The sequence below is a fragment of the Acanthochromis polyacanthus genome, chromosome 9, assembly GCF_021347895.1.
Source record: "Acanthochromis polyacanthus isolate Apoly-LR-REF ecotype Palm Island chromosome 9, KAUST_Apoly_ChrSc, whole genome shotgun sequence".
NCBI lineage: Eukaryota > Metazoa > Chordata > Actinopteri > Pomacentridae > Acanthochromis > Acanthochromis polyacanthus.
The window spans coordinates 3,802,914-3,821,795 of NC_067121.1; the positions used below are offsets into that span (position 1 = coordinate 3,802,914).

General features: G+C 40.1%; 1 protein-coding gene across 1 annotated transcript; it reads left to right on the forward strand.

The window, feature by feature from the left end:
• Positions 1 to 6,530: 6,530 nt before the first annotated feature.
• Positions 6,531 to 18,657, forward strand: LOC127535488 (HERV-H LTR-associating protein 1 homolog). Its single transcript, XM_051953647.1, has 8 exons — positions 6,531 to 6,621; positions 9,853 to 9,933; positions 12,601 to 12,684; positions 13,135 to 13,218; positions 13,296 to 13,379; positions 13,474 to 13,530; positions 15,741 to 15,821; positions 18,110 to 18,657. Exons 1-8 carry the CDS (start codon positions 6,531 to 6,533, stop codon positions 18,655 to 18,657), a joined length of 1,110 nt encoding a protein of 369 aa, XP_051809607.1.
• Positions 18,658 to 18,882: the final 225 nt, after the last annotated feature.

Genomic DNA, 18,882 nt, shown 5'->3' on the forward strand with positions numbered 1-18,882 from the left:
GCTGCCAATTACTGCTGTGTGCCTCAATGTGCCTCAATGTGCCTGAATGTGCCTGAATGTGTCTGGATGTGAATGCCAAGGCGGCCAAAGTGCCCACCGATCCCCCGTCATTAAAGACTTGCATTCACTCCTCTTATTCACTGATCTTCCCCACGGCTCGTATGTCGCTGCAGCGGCTTATTTTGGCCATTTAGCCCCACTGTAAAAAGTGTCCTGCTCTCTGAGCCAGGCTGAAGAGTGATTCTGACCAATATTACTATGAAAACTATAAAGAAACAACCAAATTTATAGGCAATCGGAACATTTTAAAAGACAAATTCAAAGTAAGCATGAACTGAAAGTAGCTTTTAGAGCATAAAATTCAAGTTGATTGTGGTTGTGCACTTTTGGCCTCACTTTAAAGTAACTACAGGGTGTCTCTAAAGTCTGGACACCAGAACAGTCATTAACTATAATTGTTTTTGCCTCCACACATTAAATATGGCTTTATTGAACAAAAAGAGTTGAACTGGTACTTCTCAGTGGATGAGAAGGATGGATGTATGGAAAGATAGCAGATTAATCAAATTAATCAATCGAAACTAAAGACTTGATCATGGCTAAAATTCATGCAAGAATCAACAATCACTTCACTAACCACAACCCCTGACCTTAACCTTACTATCTGTAAAACCCTACCCTTAACCATACTATCCCTAACCCCTACCCTTAACCCTACTATCCCTAACCCCTACCCTTAACCCTACTATCCCTAACCCCTACCCTTAACCCTACTATCCCTAACCCCTACCCTTAACCCTACTATCCCTAACCCCTACCCTTAACCCTACTATCCCTAACCCCTGACCTTAACCTTACTATCCCTAACCCCTACCCCTACCCTTAACCATACTATCCCTAACCCCTGACCTTAACCTTACTATCCCTAACCCCTACCCCTACCCTTAACCATACTATCCCTAACCCCTGACCTTAACCTTACTATCCCTAACCCCTACCCCTACCCTTAACCATACTATCCCTAACCCCTGACCTTAACCCTACTATCCCTAACCCTATCTTTTCATATGTCCATCCTTCACTTCTACTGAGAAGTAGAGAAGTACCAGTTCAAGTCTTTCCTCTTTTAAAAAAACCATATGTGGAGGCAAAAACAATCTAGTTCATGAGATTTTCTGCTTCCCGACTTTAGGGACACCCTGTATAATAGTAAAAAAGAACTCTAACTTTAAAGTTTTTGCAGGGACAACCTTTAAACCTTAAAAGAGTATGTGCAGAACTGAGTTTCACCCAGTAAAAACTATTTCCTGTTGTTTTGACAAACCATCTTGTACCATCTTCCACCAGTCTTAGTTCCTGAGATCACACAGAATTCCATTTTGTCTCACAAACCTGTAAACGTTCTCTTTTCATTGGTTCATTTAGTTCAGTAACATCCAGAAATTCTGGACATACAGTATTATTAAACTCATTCATATGTCCAGCATGCCCAGTACACCCAAACATGCAGACCAGATGTCACAGTGGTGTCTCTTTGTGTGTCATTAAACAGTGTAAAAATAAAGTTTAACTATTTCATTTACAGTTCTTCAGCTTCAAATCCTCCTTGTTCAGTGATGAGGAGGCTTTTGTCAAAGCTGAGCTCCTGTCTGAAGTGTGACATTTCTTGTAGTGGATCAGGTGAAGGATCAGAGTCCTGCTGCAGCTTCGTGTTTTTTTTGTGCAGAGCTGCCGACCTGCTGCCAGACGAGCGAAAACAGGCGTCGCTTAATCCTTATCTGAGCGTCGCTGTGTGACAAACTGGACCAAGTTGATGCGGCGCTGCTCCAGATACAGCAGGTAAATGACTGGGTTTACTGGTTTATTCTAAGAGGTAAATGACTGGCATTACTGGTTTATTCTAGGAGGTAAACCACTGGGTTTACTGGTTTATTCTAGCAGGTAAACTACTGGGTTTACTGGTTTATTCTAGGAGGTAAATGACTGGGTTTACTGGTTTATTCTAGGAGGTAAACTACTGGGTTTACTGGTTTATTCTAGGAGGTAAACCACTGGGTTTACTGGTTTATTCTAGGAGGTAAACCACTGGGTTTACTGGTTTATTCTAGCAGGTAAACTACTGGGTTTACTGGTTTATTCTAGGAGGTAAATGACTGGGTTTACTGGTTTATTCTAGGAGGTAAACTACTGGGTTTACTGGTTTATTCTAGGAGGTAAACTACTGGGTTTACTGGTTTATTCTAGAAGGTAAACTACTGGGTTTACTGGTTTATTCTAGGAGGTAAACTACTGGGTTTACTGGTTTATTCTAGGAGGTAAACTACTGGGTTTACTGGTTTATTCTAGGAGGTAAATTAGATTAGATTAGATTAGATTAAACCTTTATTAATCCCACAGTGGGGAAATTACCAGTGTACAGCAGCAAATAGGACATTGAATAAAAGAGAGATTGCAGCACACACAAAGCACACAGTGCATATATATATATATATATATATGAATATGAAAATTTTCTTCAGAAGAAGAAAAGGAAAGAAACAGTATCTACAGCAAGATTTTTAAAAATTGCACAGTGTCAGTATTTGCATTTTCTATTGCACATTTTGTAAATGGGTGAACAGAAACTACTGGGAGCTTGATTGTAAAGTGTGACTGCAGCAGGAAGGAAGGACCTGCGGTATCTCTCCTTTAGACACTGCGGGTGAAGCAGTCTGTCACTGAAGGAGCTGCCCAGTGATCTTACTGTTTCCTGCAGGGGGTGGGAGGTGTCCTCCATGATAGACAACAGCTTTGTCATCATCCTCCTGTCTCCCACCACCTCCACAGGATCAAGGGTTCAGCCCAGGACAGAACTGGCTTTCTTTACCAGTTTGTTTAGTCTCCTCCTGTCTGCAGCCGTGATGCTGCTGCTCCAGCAGACCACTCCATACATGATGGCTGATGCTACCACAGAGTCATAAAAGGTCTTCAGAAGGGCTCCCTGCACCCTGAAGGACCTCAGTTTTCTGAGCAGGTGGAGTCTGCTCTGACCTTTCTTGTAAAGTGCGCTGGTGTTAGTAGTCCAGTCCAGTTTCTTGTTTAAGTGAACACCCAGGTACCTGTAGGAGTCCACAATCTCAATGTCCGTTCCCTGGATGTTCACTGGTGTAGGACAAGTGTGTCTGTTCCTGCTAAAGTCCACCACCAGTTCTTTGGTTTTCACCGCATTGATCTGGAGGCTGTTCAGCAGGCACCAGTCCACAAAGTCCTGGTTAAGTTCTCTGTCCTCCTCCTCATCTCCGTCCGTGATGAGGCCGACGATGGCAGAGGCGTCAGAGAACTTCTGAAGATGGCAGTTTGTGGTGTGATGGGAGAAGTCTGCAGTGTAGAGGATGAAAAGAAAGGGGGCAAGGACAGTCCCCTGTGGGCCCCCATACAGCAGACCACAGTGTCGGACACACAGTCCCCTGCCCTCACAAACTGTGGCCGGTTGGTGAGGTAATCCAGCAGCCACATTGTGAGGTGAGAGTCCACTCCTGTCTGCTCCAGCTTGTCCCCAAGAAGCGCAGGGTTAATGGTGTTGAGGGCACTGGAGAAATCATACAACATGATTCTCACAGTGCTCTTCGTCTTCTCCAGGTGAGAGAGACATCTGTGCAGGAGGTAGATCACTGCATCATCAACCCCGATGTCGGGCTGGTAGGCAAACTGCAGCGGGTCCAATGATGAGCTCACCAGGGGTCGCAGATGACAAAGGACCAGCCACTCCAGGGTCTTCATCAGGTGGGATGTTAGTGCCACCGGCCTGAAGTGGTTGAGGTCCTTGGGGTGCGATATCTTCGGCACCAGTACCATGGAGGATGTCTTCCACAGCTGTGGTATTCTCCCCAGCTTCAGGCTCAAGTTGAAGACATGTTCCACAATCCTGCTCAGCTGATCTGCACAAGACTTGAATGACTGGGTTTACTGGTTTATTCTAGGAGGTAAACCACTGGGTTTACTGGTTTATTCTATTAGGTAAACTACTGGGTTTACTGGTTTATTCTAGGAGGTAAACTACTGGGTTTACTGGTTTATTCTAGAAGGTAAACCACTGGGTTTACTGGTTTATTCTATTAGGTAAACTACTGGGTTTACTGGTTTATTCTAGCAGGTAAACTACTGGGTTTACTGGTTTATTCTAGCAGGTAAACTACTGGGTTTACTGGTTTATTCTAGGAGGTAAACTACTGGGTTTACTGGTTTATTCTAGGAGGTAAACCACTGGGTTTACTGGTTTATTCTAGCAGGTAAACTACTGGGTTTACTGGTTTATTCTAGCAGGTAAACTACTGGGTTTACTGGTTTATTCTAGCAGGTAAACGACTGGGTTTACTGGTTTATTCTAGCAGGTAAACTACTGGGTTTACTGGTTTATTCTAGCAGGACAGACCAGAGATAAAACCAGGATTTAAAAAGTTCAACTTTTTAAAAGATTAGCATTTTGAGCTTTAGTCCTGAGAATCAGAAAATCACTGTTTTTTGAGTTTACTGTAGAAATTTAAATCTGAATTTTAGTGTTGAAGAACATCATTTCAGAGCAAGAAGCCTCCAGTTTTTAGTTCCTGAAAACAAGAAAAGACACTTTAAGATCCCAAATCTGATTATTTCTTTTCCTACTGATTATTTTTGACATTTTCCATATTTCACAATTAAATTTAAATATTATCTATATATGCAGTGAAGTGGATGTAGAGCCTCATTCAACACTTAAAATACTGCAAGCTTTCAGAACTTTCCAAAAACGTTTAGATTTGGTGCAAAAAAAATCCTAGTTTTGTTGTTTTTACCTCATGTTGTGTCTTTAAAATGTCCCAATTTGCTGCCAGTGCATTAAAATATTCAGTTTTCTTGTTGTCCTAGACTGTAAAAGTGGATTTAAAGCCTCGTTCAACACTAAAATTCCCAAAACCAAAGGCCTGATTTCATATTTCTCTGTAAATATTCCAGATTTGGTACAAAAATTTAGTATTTTCATTCATTGTTTTTGCTTTTTTGGTTGTAAAATCCTTTACAACGACAGCTGATGTCACGTGTTATTAAAACTCGACCATTTGCTGCCAATAAATTCAAATATTCATTTTTGTTGTTGTCAAAGATTGTAAAAATGTATTAAAAGTCTCATTCAGCACTAAGATTCCCAAGCAAAAACTTGAGGTTTGAGCTCTGATTTGGAAACTTTTGATAAACTTTTAGATTTGGTGCAAAGAGAGAAAAAAAACGCCTTATTTTTCAGTTTTTGCTCATCAGGTAGTAAATTTCCCTATAGATCTTTAAAACCTCCCAGTTTGCTGCCAATAAATTCAAATATTCAGGTTTTTTGTTGTTGTTGTTGTTGTCATAGACTGTAAAAGTGGTTAAAAAGCCTCAATGAAAACCAAAGTTTTGAGGCCTGATTTTATGTTTCTCAGTAAATTCTCTTGATTTGGAGCAAAAATTTGGTATTTTGATTCAGTTTTTGCTGTTTTGAGCCTTTAAAAAGTGACAGTTTCTTTTTTATTAATGTCAGCCTCATTCAGCAAAAACATTCTGAAACAAAATCTAAAGTTTTGAATTCAGACTTTTATAACTTATCTTAAACTTGTAGATTTGGCACAAAAACACCTCAGTTTTCAGTATTTTGCTGCAGTTTTGCTTTTTAGGTTTAGAAATCTCCTAAAAGACCGTCAGCATCACGTTATGTCTTTAAAACCTGAACCATTTTCTGCCAGTAAATTCAAATATTCTGTTTTTTTTTTTTTTTAAATTGTTGTTGTTGTTGTTGTCACACATTGTAAAAATGGATCTGGTTTTCAGAACTTTAGAGAAACTTGTAGATTTGGTGCAAAATCTATATTCCATTTAGCTAGATGTGACAGTGCAGAAAAGCCGTGTAAGCATTCACAAAAAAACAGGAAATGATTTTTAAAACGCACTCAAATCTGTAAATCGTTTATAAGTTGCACCTTTTGTAAAATTTAAGTGTCAGATTTTGCTAGTTTTGCTTGGATGTTATTTACTTTTTGTATATTTTAAATTATGATGATTCATAATGTTGAATAAAACCTGTTTTCTGCTTTAGCTCTTTTTGCTTTTTTTTTGCTAAAATGCTGCTGCAAAATTTAATTTCAGATCCAACGCTGCTCCTCCAAAAAACTACAAAAAAATTATGAAAAAAACAACAAAAACAAGACAAAATATTACAAAATGAGATAAAAAGTGACAAGAAATGGGCAAACGGCACAAGCGAGACAAAAAGGAAACACAAAACAAGACACAAAACAACAAAAACACGACAGAGACAACATGAAACAAAACAAAAAAGAGACAAAAAAGTTACAAAGTGACAATACGATGGACAAACGAGACACAAAACAACAAAAACGAGACAAAACAACAACAAATCAAAAGAAACAAAAAGACAAAATATGCAGAAATCCTTTTTACTGTTCTTTTGGGTTCTCAAATGACATAAATACCTGGAAATGTTTTTTTTTATTATTGTGGTTTCTCTGTTGTGTCCCAGCAGGGCCATGGCACTCTCCTGGAGGTTCACACAGCATCCACGACTCTGCTTCATCATCGCTGTTTCTGCAGTTTTCCTTCTTCTGCTCATCAGCCGAGGTAGCTCTGATCTACACCCTGTTTTGTATTACAGGGAAAGCTTCTCATGACGTTTGAGTTTAATTATAGTCATATTTAAGTATCCGGACACACAAAAAACAGCAAAAACAATTCACATGCATCCAGCAGAGGACAAATACTTAAACATTGGTTCTTGAAAAAATAAAAAAATGCAAAATTTCCACCCGAGCATGGTACACTCATGGAAAAAAATGATCAGACCATCCTCGTTTTCTTCAGTTTCTACTTCATTTTAATGCCTGGTACCACTAATGGTCCATTTTTTTGGACAAATATAATGATAACAACAAAACCGGCTGATAAGAGTTTAGTTTCAGAGCTGATATCGGACATTTTCATGGTTTTCTTGATAATAAGTTCTTCCATCAGTAGCTATGGCATTGTTCTGCCAAAAACAGCTTTTATGATTCCATGTTTTCTTTTCTGTCTGTTTTAGTCCCATGATCCACACAGGAGTTAGTACTGATTCAGAACCATTGTTTCTGATGCCTCTTCATGCTCTCCACCAGCTTCTGATCACAGCAGCCCATTCCTGTTGCACTCATTCTAACTGATCTGCTTTGTTTTTGGGCTTGTGGTTCTCCATTTAGCGTCTGATGATGTTCCACAGGTTTTCAGTTGGATTTAGATCGGGTGATTGAGCAGCCAAGGCATGGTTCCAGTGTTCTGGTTCTCCATCCAGGCTTTAATCGACCTTGTCTTGTTGGAAAATCCAGTCATTGGAGGCAGGAAAGAGTTTTCCAGCTGATGGAAGAAGACTGTTTTCTAGAGTAGCCCCAAACATGACCTGGTTCATTTGCCCTGTTCCACCCAGACTGAAACTACCCCAGATGGTCACTGATCCACCCCCATGTTTTACTGTAGGGGCAGACATCTGGTTTGGAGCTTCTCCAGGCTTCCTCCTAACCAGTAAGTTGGCTGGAGTGGACATAAAGTGAAAACTGGAATCATCCCTGAAGAGAACCTTAGCCCAATCATCAACAGTCCAATCCTTGTGATCCCAGCAAAGAGTAACCGGCTTTCCTTTGCCTTTACTTGATGAAGGGCTTCTTCCTGTCCTGTGGGACTTCAGACCAGCTTCAACAAGTCGCTTTCCAACTGTCCTTGAAGAACAAATCCCATTTCTCCACAGTGTCCACTTATTTTTAAGGTCCCTGGAGGTCTGAGGATGATTTCTGACAGGAACAGATGAGTGACGGTCATCTGGTGGTAGAAAGACGTTTCCTGACCAGCTAGCAGTTTGGTAGAACCATGCTGGGTTTGTTTTCTCTTGGTGTGATGAACGGCTGTCTTGGAGATCTTCAGTTTTTTCTCTACCTGTCTCTCACTCATGATGGCTGCCTTTGTGGCTTCACATAATTCTTTAGTTTTAGCCTTTATGTGAGAGATGACAGCTTCTGAGTTGTGTTACAGCTTGAATGTCAGCAGGAAACCACTCTAGACCTTTGAAATGTCCTCTTATAGACCCTGGAATACAATGAAGCTGAAGCAGGTCAGATAGGACATGAAGCTGCATTTGTTGGCATGCTCATTGTGTTCTTCAGGTAATATACCTTTAGTTGTAGCAGGCATTTAAAAGGACAAGAAACTGAAGAAAACAAGGATGGTATAATCGTTTTTTCTGTATAGTGTCTCCATAAAGTTCCTGGAACGGTATATCTATGGATGGATCCATATTTCTACTAAAATCCAGTCTTTGGTCGACATTTCACCAATTTTTGAGGCTCTAACATCAGTAGAATCTGATGCGTCAAAGTTTGACCAGACAAGGTTCCATTCTTTAGATATTTTGATTTGAAACATGTCCAAAGAAAAAGTGAAAACTGTCTAAAATCTGTCAAAATTTGTCCAAAAATGTCATGAAACGTGCCCAAAATTAACCAAAAATATCCCAGAAAATGACTCAAAATGACCTGAAACCTGGTCAGAAGCACTTAAACTGTCTAAAATGACAATACTGAATATTAATTGGTCTTCAAAGAAAATCCACATTGGCTGGTATTCAGTTATTTTCAGGGATTTTTGCAGGATTTTATGCAGAAGTTTTATTCTCTGGTTAACTGCACTGTACAGGCTATCTTGAAGGTAAAAAAAGCAAAACTCTGAGTTTTTTAATGTGTTTTTCTGCAGAATTCAGACCCAGACAGCAGCAGAGACATAAAAGAGATGTTCTGGAATCTACAGGTATTTATGCCGTTTATTCTCATTCTTTGCTGCATGTGAATAAATTCAAATATTTGGTTTTATCCTCGTCGCAGATCGTAAAAGTTTCATTCTATGCTAAGATTCCTCCACAAAATCTTCAGTTTTGAAGTTGGATTTGGATATTCGATGACAGAAAAGCATGAACACGTGACTAATAAATATAAAATAACTCACCGTAACTGACTGCAAGCACAGCTGCAACCATTAATCTGTTCATTTTCAGCTACTAATTAATTAATCACCAACTATTTTGATGAATAATTGATTGGTTTGATGACCAAAGTCAAAAGTCTTTAATTTGAGCTTCTGAAATGAAAATATTATCTGTTTTTTTCTCTCCTCTGAGATGGAAAAGTAAATATTTTTGGAGAAAACAAGACTTTTTAGGGCACTGATTGACATTTTTCACCATTTGTTGTTTTTTCGACTCTTAAATTAGAAGAAAAAATGTTAAAATACTGATGATAATGTCTTACATGGATTCTTACCTGGATTCACACCAAAATACGCAGATTTATGACTAATTATGGATGTAAAATAACACATATTTTAGTTATAGTTCACATTTCTTTTCTGAAATATCTCAAAATGTTCAGAAAATCCCTTTAAAAATCCTTCATAGTGCACCAGAAGCTGAAACTAATTCCATAAAATCTCCTCATTACCATGAACACATGACTGATGAATGTAAAATACTTTGAACTATGAAGCTTTAAAGTATAAATTAAATCAAGCTGCTCCAGAAAACCCCTCCAGTCTGTCACATGTGGCTCGTATTTAGAATGGATGTCGGTAAAAATGCCAATATGGGCTCGATATGTGAGACTAACTGTTATCCTGACCTCACATAACTGTCGATTCTTCCATTTAATCGCCTCTTGTGTGTTTTTTCTTGTCATTTTGCTGCATCCAGTAATTATCCGGCTCCGTTCTGATGACGCTGCTGATTCCAGAATAGACATTAAAACCAGTTGACTTCTGTCTCTCTCTGCTTTTATTTCCCAGAACTCCCAGCAGAGCACATCGACCCGGCCGCCATCGATCTCACTCTGCTCGTCAATACTTTAATAAATTCAAGCCAATCGGGTACGTTGTCATAATATCGATCAATTTTGGGCTGTAAATCTTTTCATGTTCGTCAGGATTGAGCCACAGCTGCTCCTTATTTCTTCCTGCAGAGGTCAAAAATAAAAGGACGAGTTCACTCGAATCACACGTTTTCTGTTCACAGATGCAGAGTTTTATCCTGCAAGGAAGAATTTTAGAGGTTTTAGTACCAAAATGATAAGAACTTAAAACACAAAAAGCTAATTGTGGTTTAATTTACGAACAAAACAGACATTTTTCTTAAAGAATTACAGGAAAATGTAGAGATTTCTGTCCAATATGCCAAGAAAAACTAGTTTTGCTTTAAATTATTGGTTTGGTTTGTATCATCTACAGTAGGTTCTGTAAAGTATTAGGTTGAATTTCTGGATTGTAGCTGTTTTCAGACCAAGGAATTTTGGTATTTTCACCCTTAAAAAATACCAGTGAAGCCATTTTAATGGTCCATTATCTCCAGAAACAAAACTCCAACAGCTGTGAAGTTTGGTGAAAAGACAGACAGAATAGTTTCCAGCAGATATAATGAATGAATGGATCCAGCAGAAGACAAATTCTTCATTATTCGTCATGAAAATTGGAAGAAAGTGGCAAATTTCCAACTGAGGTTGGTGTAGTGTCTCCATGAAGTTCCTGTAAGTGTATATCTATGGATTTATCCATTTTTCTACTAAAATCCAGTCTCTGGTCCACATTTCTACAACTTTTTAGAGTCTAACGTCAGTAGAATCTGATGTGTTAAAGTTTGACCAGACAAGGTTCCAGTTTTTAGATGTTTTGATTTGAAACTTGCACAAGATAAGGGAAAACTGTCCAAAAGTAGTCAGAATTTGGTGTTCCTAGAGGTCTAGATGTTCATAGAGGTTTAGATGTTCATAGAGGTCTAGATGTTCATAGAGGTCTAGATGTTCATAGAGGTTTAGATGTTCATAGAGGTCTAGATGTTCATAGAGGTCTAGGTGTTCATAGAGGTCTAGATGTTGGTGTTCATAGAGGTCTAGATGTTCATAGAGGTCTAGATGTTCATAGAGGTCTAGATGTTCATGGAGGTCTAGATGTTCATGGAGGTCTAGATGTTCATGGAGGTCTAGATGTTCATAGAGGTCTAGATGTTCATAGAGGTCTAGATGTTCATAGAGGTTTAGATGTTCATAGAGGTCTAGATGTTCATAGAGGTCTAGGTGTTCATAGAGGTCTAGGTGTTCATAGAGGTCTAGATGTTGGTGTTCATAGAGGTCTAGATGTTCATAGAGGTCTAGATGTTCATAGAGGTCTAGGTGTTCATAGAGGTCTAGATGTTCATAGAGGTCTAGATGTTCATAGAGGTCTAGATGTTCATGGAGGTCTAGATGTTCATAGAGGTCTAGATGTTCATGGAGGTCTAGATGTTCATGGAGGTCTAGATGTTGGTGTTCATAGATGTCAGAGAGAAACTCCGCTAAGAGCTCTCACGTAACATAAGAAGATCTTCACCAAATCAGAAAACACACGGAGACAGTAGTTTCCTTGCAAGGGGTAACAGCACAGTGTGCAAAGCTACAAAGGACTGTTCCCATACATGGTTTATTTATACACAAGCAGGTGGGTACATAGCTGCACAAGATAAAGAAAAAGCTCAAATTACACGTGTGTGTGTGTGTGTGTGTGTGTGTGTGTGTGTGTGTGTGTGTGTGTGTGTGTGTGTGTGTGTGTGTGTGTGTGTGTACTTGTTTCTGCTATACAGGTGGGGACTTTGACCTGACTATTTGCTATAAAGGTGGGGACTTGTCTTACGGTGGGGACCTAAAATGAGGTCTCCACGGGTGGCAACACCGTTTTCTTGGCCATATTGTTGTTAATAAAAAATGTAAAAGTGCAAAAACGTTTGTTTAGGGTTAGGCATTGATTTGGTGATGGTTAAGGTTAGGGTTAGGGGAAGGGTTAGGAGTTAGATATGAATGGGAGTCAATGGTAAGTCCCCACCGGTATAGAAAAACAAACGTGTGTGTGTGTGTGTGTGTGTGTGTGTGTGTGTGTGTGTGTGTGTCTGTGTGTGTGTGTGTGTGTGTGTGTGTGTGTGTGTGTGTGTGTGTGGTGAAGCAAGCGTGTGTGTGTGAGAGGAGCTGAGAGAGAGAGAGAGAGAGAAGTACAAGAACATGTGGGAGCTAGGAAAGCAAGAAGTGTGTGCGTGTATTTTATGAAAATTATCATATAAAAACACTATGTACAGTCAGTTAATACCCTTGGGCTTGATTATGATAAATGTATTTACAAGTTCAACTCTAACAATAGAGGTCTAGGTGTTCATAGAGGTCTAGGTTAGAGGTCTAGATGTTGATGTTCATAGAGGTCTTGGTGTTGGTGGTAGATGTGCAGAGCTCATTCATGTTGAAATTTTAACAACATATGATGTTAATTTAGACTTAATGTGTCCAACACAGACTCCGGAAATGAACAATTTCTTCCATTTTCATGCACCAATAATTAAAAATTTACTTCTGGTGGATCCAGTCAATCATTCTGACCAAACTGAAAACTGTTCTGTCTGTGTCCTCAACACGTCATTGACTATTAGAGTCACATTTCTGGAGATATGAAATAAGGAGTTGTAAATACAAGATAATATTTCCATGTTTCTCTGTTCTAACTGGGTTTCCTGTTGTTTCTCAGGCTCTCGGCAGCTCTTCTCTCTGCTCAGCGTGACGTCTTACAGCTCTCTGGCTCTGCACAAACTCACCCTGTTGGTCTACAACAGTAAATATTCTCTCTTTGCAAACTCCTGCCTTCAATAAAACCACCAACAGTCAAGAATTACACACACTTAGGGCTCTGCTGTAGTTTATAGTGTCCTTTCAGTATCTGTAAAACCTGGTCAGTGGTGCCATCTGGTGGTTTGGATGTGTAGTGAGCAATACTTTAGCTTTTTATTTCATTAAAATAAGGTGTAAATTAATAGATCTGTGCACTGATATTGGAATATTTTAAATTAAACACAGGCTTATTTTTGTAAAAAAAAAAAATGTTGTAAAATCCTCATTAATTAACTTTGTCTGCGTGTATACCAACTGTTTCAGGTAAACACGACTTTAAGCTTTAAACCAGATGTCCAGAAGCTGTTTTGTGTTCTGTTATCTTAAACTTTCACTCCCATAAACACTCTTTTCTCTCTGAACTAACTTCTCTCTGTGTGTTTTTTTTTTTAAGTTTCCAGCATCAAAAATATAGAAAGCAACAAGTTCAGGAGAAGATTTTGCTACTGTGTCACCAACGAGACCAACGATTTAACCGGTACGAGGGTCTAAACATTCGATCTAACTGATCCCATGTTGAGTATTAAAACCTGTAAACTGTGTGTTTGTAACCAGACTTTACTGCCATTCTGCTGGACGTGATGGGAAACTCTACCAGTTATCTACACGAGCTCTTTAAATCTGCCTCCATACTGTCAGGTAGGAGGATTTAACCAACAGAAATACTGTTTATATGATGTATGGTATGGTTTTTATAGCGTCTTATGATGTATTTTCCTGTTCTGTGCCTCAGTGAGCCAGAGGAATAACTCAGACTGTATTTACATCTGTGTGATGGCAGGAAAAATGGGTAAGCAGATTGTTTTTAGTCCAATATAATACAAGTATCCTCTGGTGTTCTCAATACTGGACAGAAATGTAGGTTTCACATGTTATAGAGAAGCTGTTTTTATCATGGTGGTTTAGTGGTCTTTAGTTTTTATTCTTCATCTGTAGAAAGATGTTTCACCATGCTGAATGTATCTCTAACAAATTGCTCCTCTGTTCACTGTTTCTGAGCCATGCTGCATTTTAGTCTCAGTCTAATGGTCCAAAATTACTCAAAACTTGACAAGAATAACTTAAAGTAACTTAAAACTTGTCCAAAGTAATATATAACTATCCAAAAATCACTCAGAACTGGTCCAAACCTACTCACAAATTGTCCAAAATAACATGTAACTAGTTCAGAATGACTGAACATTTGCGATCATTTTGAGTCATTATTTGGGTCAATTTGGAGAATATTTAGTCCAGCCTCTAAAAATGTTTTTCTCTGTGAACACAAAAACTGCTTTTCTGAATTTGAAGAGTTAATTTGCAAAAACAGATAACTCTGTTTTGATAAATTTTCAAAAAAACTTTTTTTTCTTATTGTTTGCTTGAGATAATATCAATCAAACTGAAGTTGAGTGGATTTGACTCAGTAGAAAAATACATGACAAAATAGAGAAAAATAAATTATTAGTGTTATTATTATTATTATTATTATTATCTCAGGTAAACAGTGAAAAAAAATTAGTTTTCTGAAACGGAGTTACCTGTTTTTGCAAATGATGATGATGGTGATGGAGGTGATGGTGATGATGATGTTGATGGTGATGGTGTTGGTGATAGTGATGGAGGTGATGGTGATGATGGTGATGGTGATGATGATGATGATCATGATGGTGATGATGATGATGATGGAGATGGAGATGGTGATAGTGATGATGGTGATGATGGTGATGATGGTGATGATAATGATGATGATGATGATGACGATGGTGATGGTGATGATGATGATGATGGTGATGATGACGATGATGACGATGGTGATGGTGATGATGATGATGATGGTGATGATGACGATGATGACGATGGTGATGGTGATGATAATGATGATGATGATGATGACGATGGTGATGGTGATGATGATGATGATGGTGATGATGACGATGATGACGATGGTGATGGTGATGATGATGGTGATGGTGATGGTGATGGTGATGGTGATGGTGATGATGATGGTGATGATGGTGATGATGGTGATGATGATGATGATGATGATGATGGTGATGATGATGATGATGGTGATGGTGATGATGATGATGATGATGATGGTGATGATGGTGATGATGGTGATGATGACGATGATGACGATGGTGATGGTGATGATGATGGTGATGGTGATGGTGATGGTGATGATGATGGTGATGATGATGATGATGATGGTGATGATGGTGATGATGGTGATGATGATGATGATGACGATGACGATGACGGTGACGGTGATGGTGATGATGATGATGGTGATGGTGATGATGATGATGGTGATGATGATGATGGTGATGATGGTGATGGTGATGATGGTGATGATGATGATGATGATGATGATGATGATGATGTTGGTGGTGGTGATGATGGTGATGATGGTGATGATGATGATGATGATGTTGGTGGTGGTGATGATGATGATGTTGGTGATGGTGATGATGATGATAGTGATGGTGATGATAGTGATGGTGATGATGGTGATGGTGATGTGATGGAGGTGATGGTGATGGTGATGATGATGGTGGTGATGGTGATGATGATGATGATGGTGGTGGTGATGGTGATGATGATGGTGATGATGATGTTGGTGGTGGTGATGATGATGATGTTGGTGGTGGTGATGATGGTGATGGTGATGTGATGGAGGTGATGGTGATGGTGATGATGATGGTGGTGATGGTGATGATGGTGATGGTGATAGTGATGGAGGTGATGGTGGTGATGGTGATGATGATGGTGGTGATGGTGGTGATGGTGATAGTGATGGAGGTGATGGTGATGATGGTGATGATGGTGATGGTGATGGTGATGGAGGTGATGGTGATGGTGATGGTGATGATGATGGTGATGATGGTGATAGTGATGGTGATGATGGTGATGATGATGGAGGTGATGGTGATGATGATGGTGGTGGTGGTGACTGTGATGGTGATGGTGGTGATGTGATGATGATGATGATGATGATGAAGGTGTCTGTCTGTCCAGGCAGAGAGGTTCCTGAACTGTGGCAGGTGGACTCCATCACTCCACTGTTCAACCAGACCATCGTAGAAGGACCACACAGAGGTTTGTCCTGATTTCTTATTACCATTCATTAGAACAACAGCAGGGGCCAGCAGTAACTCAGGACACCTCCTCAGAATACCAGTGTGGGAGTGAATGAACACAGTTTTTACAGAATCAGCAGTCAGACACTCAGAAACACAGAAAACTTTGCTTGTTTAAACCTCAAAACTCCTCCGTCCTGCCAAGAAATCCAGAATTTACAACAACATTTAACTCTGGTTATAATAGAACTGAAGAAGAGATGCCTTTGACCAACTTTAAGTCCCACAACCGAACATTTATTCCTGTTTGCAATCATTTACATGAAGTTTAAATGTGTGGTAACTGACAGAAAATGATAAAATGTGTTACTCACCTAATAGAAGTGTTGCTAATGTGAAAAGCTGATCCAGTCCAAATTTGTATTCCTTTTTATCCTTTATGTAAAAATACAGACATGAACTTTAAAAAAAAAAAAAAAAATCTGTCGGTTTCTGTTCAAATTAGAAGAATAATAAGTTTTTAAAGAGCACCAGAAACACGGTCGATCTGCAAAGAACAGTCAATACTGTTATTGTCTGTCTGACTTTTGTCGTTTATGGGATTTTTTTGGTCTTGCTTGTGTTTTTTTTGTCTATTTTTTGTCACTTTATTTCTTTTTTTGTCATTTCTTGTCTTGTTTATGTCCATTTTTTCACTTTGTAACTTTTTTCGTCTATTTTTTGTCTCTTTTTGTTTTGTTTTGTGTTGTTTGTCTCATTTTTGTAATATTTTGTCTTGTTTTTGTTGCTTTTTGTCTTTTCTTGTCTCAAATTTGCCATTTGTCTCAGGTTTTCATTGTTTTGTGTATATTTTTGTCTCATTTGTGTTTTTGTATGTTTTTTGTCATTTTATTTTTTTGTCATTTTTCTTTAATTTCTATCCATTTTTTTGCCTTGTAACTTTTACACTGAAATTTTTTGTCTCTGTTTTGTTTCGTGTCATTTGTCTAATTTTTTTGTGCTTTTGTGTGTCATTTTTGTAATATTTTGTCTTCTTTTTGTTTTCTTTTTTGTCTGTCTTTTCTCGTTTTGATCCTCCAGTAAATCCTCCATGGTTCAATTCCAGGTGACTAAATGTTGTGTTTCTTTGTCGACACTCTGTGATCTGGAAGTTGTAATGTGGAAATGATAAACTGAGGCTAAATGTTGCTAAAACTGAATTTTGTTTTTCTTCATACACTTCAGGTTGTTCATGATGTTTAGTAAAAAGATAATTCCTTAAATGTGAACATTTTCAGAATGTACATTTTTGTACTAAAACAAAGGAAACATTTGGATTTGTGGTCATTTGAGATCTAATTGGGTTGAATGTGGAACCTGGATTAAGATGAGTTTGATGCCTTTGATCTACAGCTGATTAATTTAGCACTGAAGTTTTTTTTGTTTTGTTTTGTTTTTGTCTGCATTTATTCTCATTGTTTAACTCCATGGAAGGGGTGTCAACACTTTATGAGATTAATGCATATTTTAGTCTTGCAGCCAAATATCTTATTATTTAGTGCATGCGTGTGACCATCACCAGCCCTCCCTGAAAGCTAAGCTGACACTTTTTATTACATTACCCTGTTAAGAGCCAGGGAGGGCAGTGCTACACCTCAGTGGTGATGTGAGGGGAAACAAAGGGGTGGACAGGACGAGAGGGGATGGACAGGGACAGGGACTAGCAAGCGGTGCTATTACATCTGAAGAATATCAGGTGTTATTCCCAACTAATAATTACCCATCAATAAGACAAACAAGCAAACACATACAGAAGACAACAGAAAACCAAACAAACAATAAATAAATAAATAAATGAATAATTAGCCAGACAGTACTAAACACCATAGTTGTGGGTGTCATGTTAGTATAGAGTGGAATAGGCCAGAAGATACTAGAGGAAGATACTAGAGAAAAGGAGAGAGGGTTTAGTGTGAGATTAGACTCTGGAGAGAGTCTCAGCACATTTCGGCGGGTCCCATCACTGCTCAACAGCGGAACTCGACAGGAGCTGGTGGGACCTGAGCAAACATGCACATGCAAGTGTGAAAGACCCCGAAGCCCAGAACAGCCATCACAGCAATGCAGGGCCAAGCCCCCCACAGGCCGAGGAGCCACGGGGCAGCGCCCCCAGAGAGCAACCGGGGCCACCGTGTACCACACGGACCCCGAAGGCAAGAGGGTGCAGCTACCGACACCCCAGCATGCCAGAACCGACCCAGGCAGCCCGGGGCAAGCGGACCCACCCGCCACCCAAACCCCAACCCCGCCCGCCCCAGCCCCCACCAGACCCCCGCACCCCACCACCCCACCCGCCCACACCCCACACACACCCCACCCCCAGGGGGGGCCGACGGCCCCAAGCAGCCAGGAAGCCAGACACAGGGGCAGAGCGCCCCACCGAAGGGACGGCAACCAGCCCATCACCGGGCAGGTCGCCACCGGAGGCCGGCCAGAGGGAACCGGAGCCGGGACCCAATGCAAGTCCAGAGGGCAAAAATGGACAGAGCGGTGGGGCCCGGCAACGCCAATGGGGGGGACCCCGTATACCCACCCGCACTAGCCCCCGGGTGAGCACAGCACACCCAAGGCCCCCACATCCCGCGATGCCAACCAACCCCCCCCACCAGGACAGAGCCACCACACACCACCAACCCACGCCACAGCCACAGCACCCACCGCGACAGCCAATCCAGATCCCGCAGCCCAGCAAGAGCCACCGCGCCAGCCAGGACCAGTCGGACACGCAGGAGAACCCCCACAGGCCACGGCCCCCCGGCCCCCGGGGACCCCCAGCCACAGCGACACGGATGATGGTGCACCCCGCCGCCCCATAGCTGTATAGGGCTAAAAAAAAAAAACAACTGAAGTTTTAAACCAGCAAAAATATACATCAAAACCCACAAATCCAGTGATTCTCTGGATCTCCTTCAAAAAAAGTCTATTAGCAATTTGGATTAAACCAGAATGTTCCTGACAGTTGAAATAACTTAACAGAATGCTGGAATAACGTCGTCTTTTCTTCTTCGTCCTCCAGTCGCCAACGTCTCCTCCTTCAGACT

What these genes read in the sequence shown, in the direction of transcription:
- LOC127535488 (XM_051953647.1), top strand. Translation starts at nt 6,531, where the DNA reads ATGGCACTCTCCTGGAGGTTCACACAGCATCCACGACTCTGCTTCATC. An exon ending in AATAAATTCAAGCCAATCGG is followed by an intron (nt 9,934 to 12,600) that starts GTACGTTGTCAT and finishes GTTGTTTCTCAG; the next exon opens with GCTCTCGGCAGCTCTTCTCT. An exon ending in CACCCTGTTGGTCTACAACA is followed by an intron (nt 12,685 to 13,134) that starts GTAAATATTCTC and finishes TTTTTTTTTAAG; the next exon opens with TTTCCAGCATCAAAAATATA.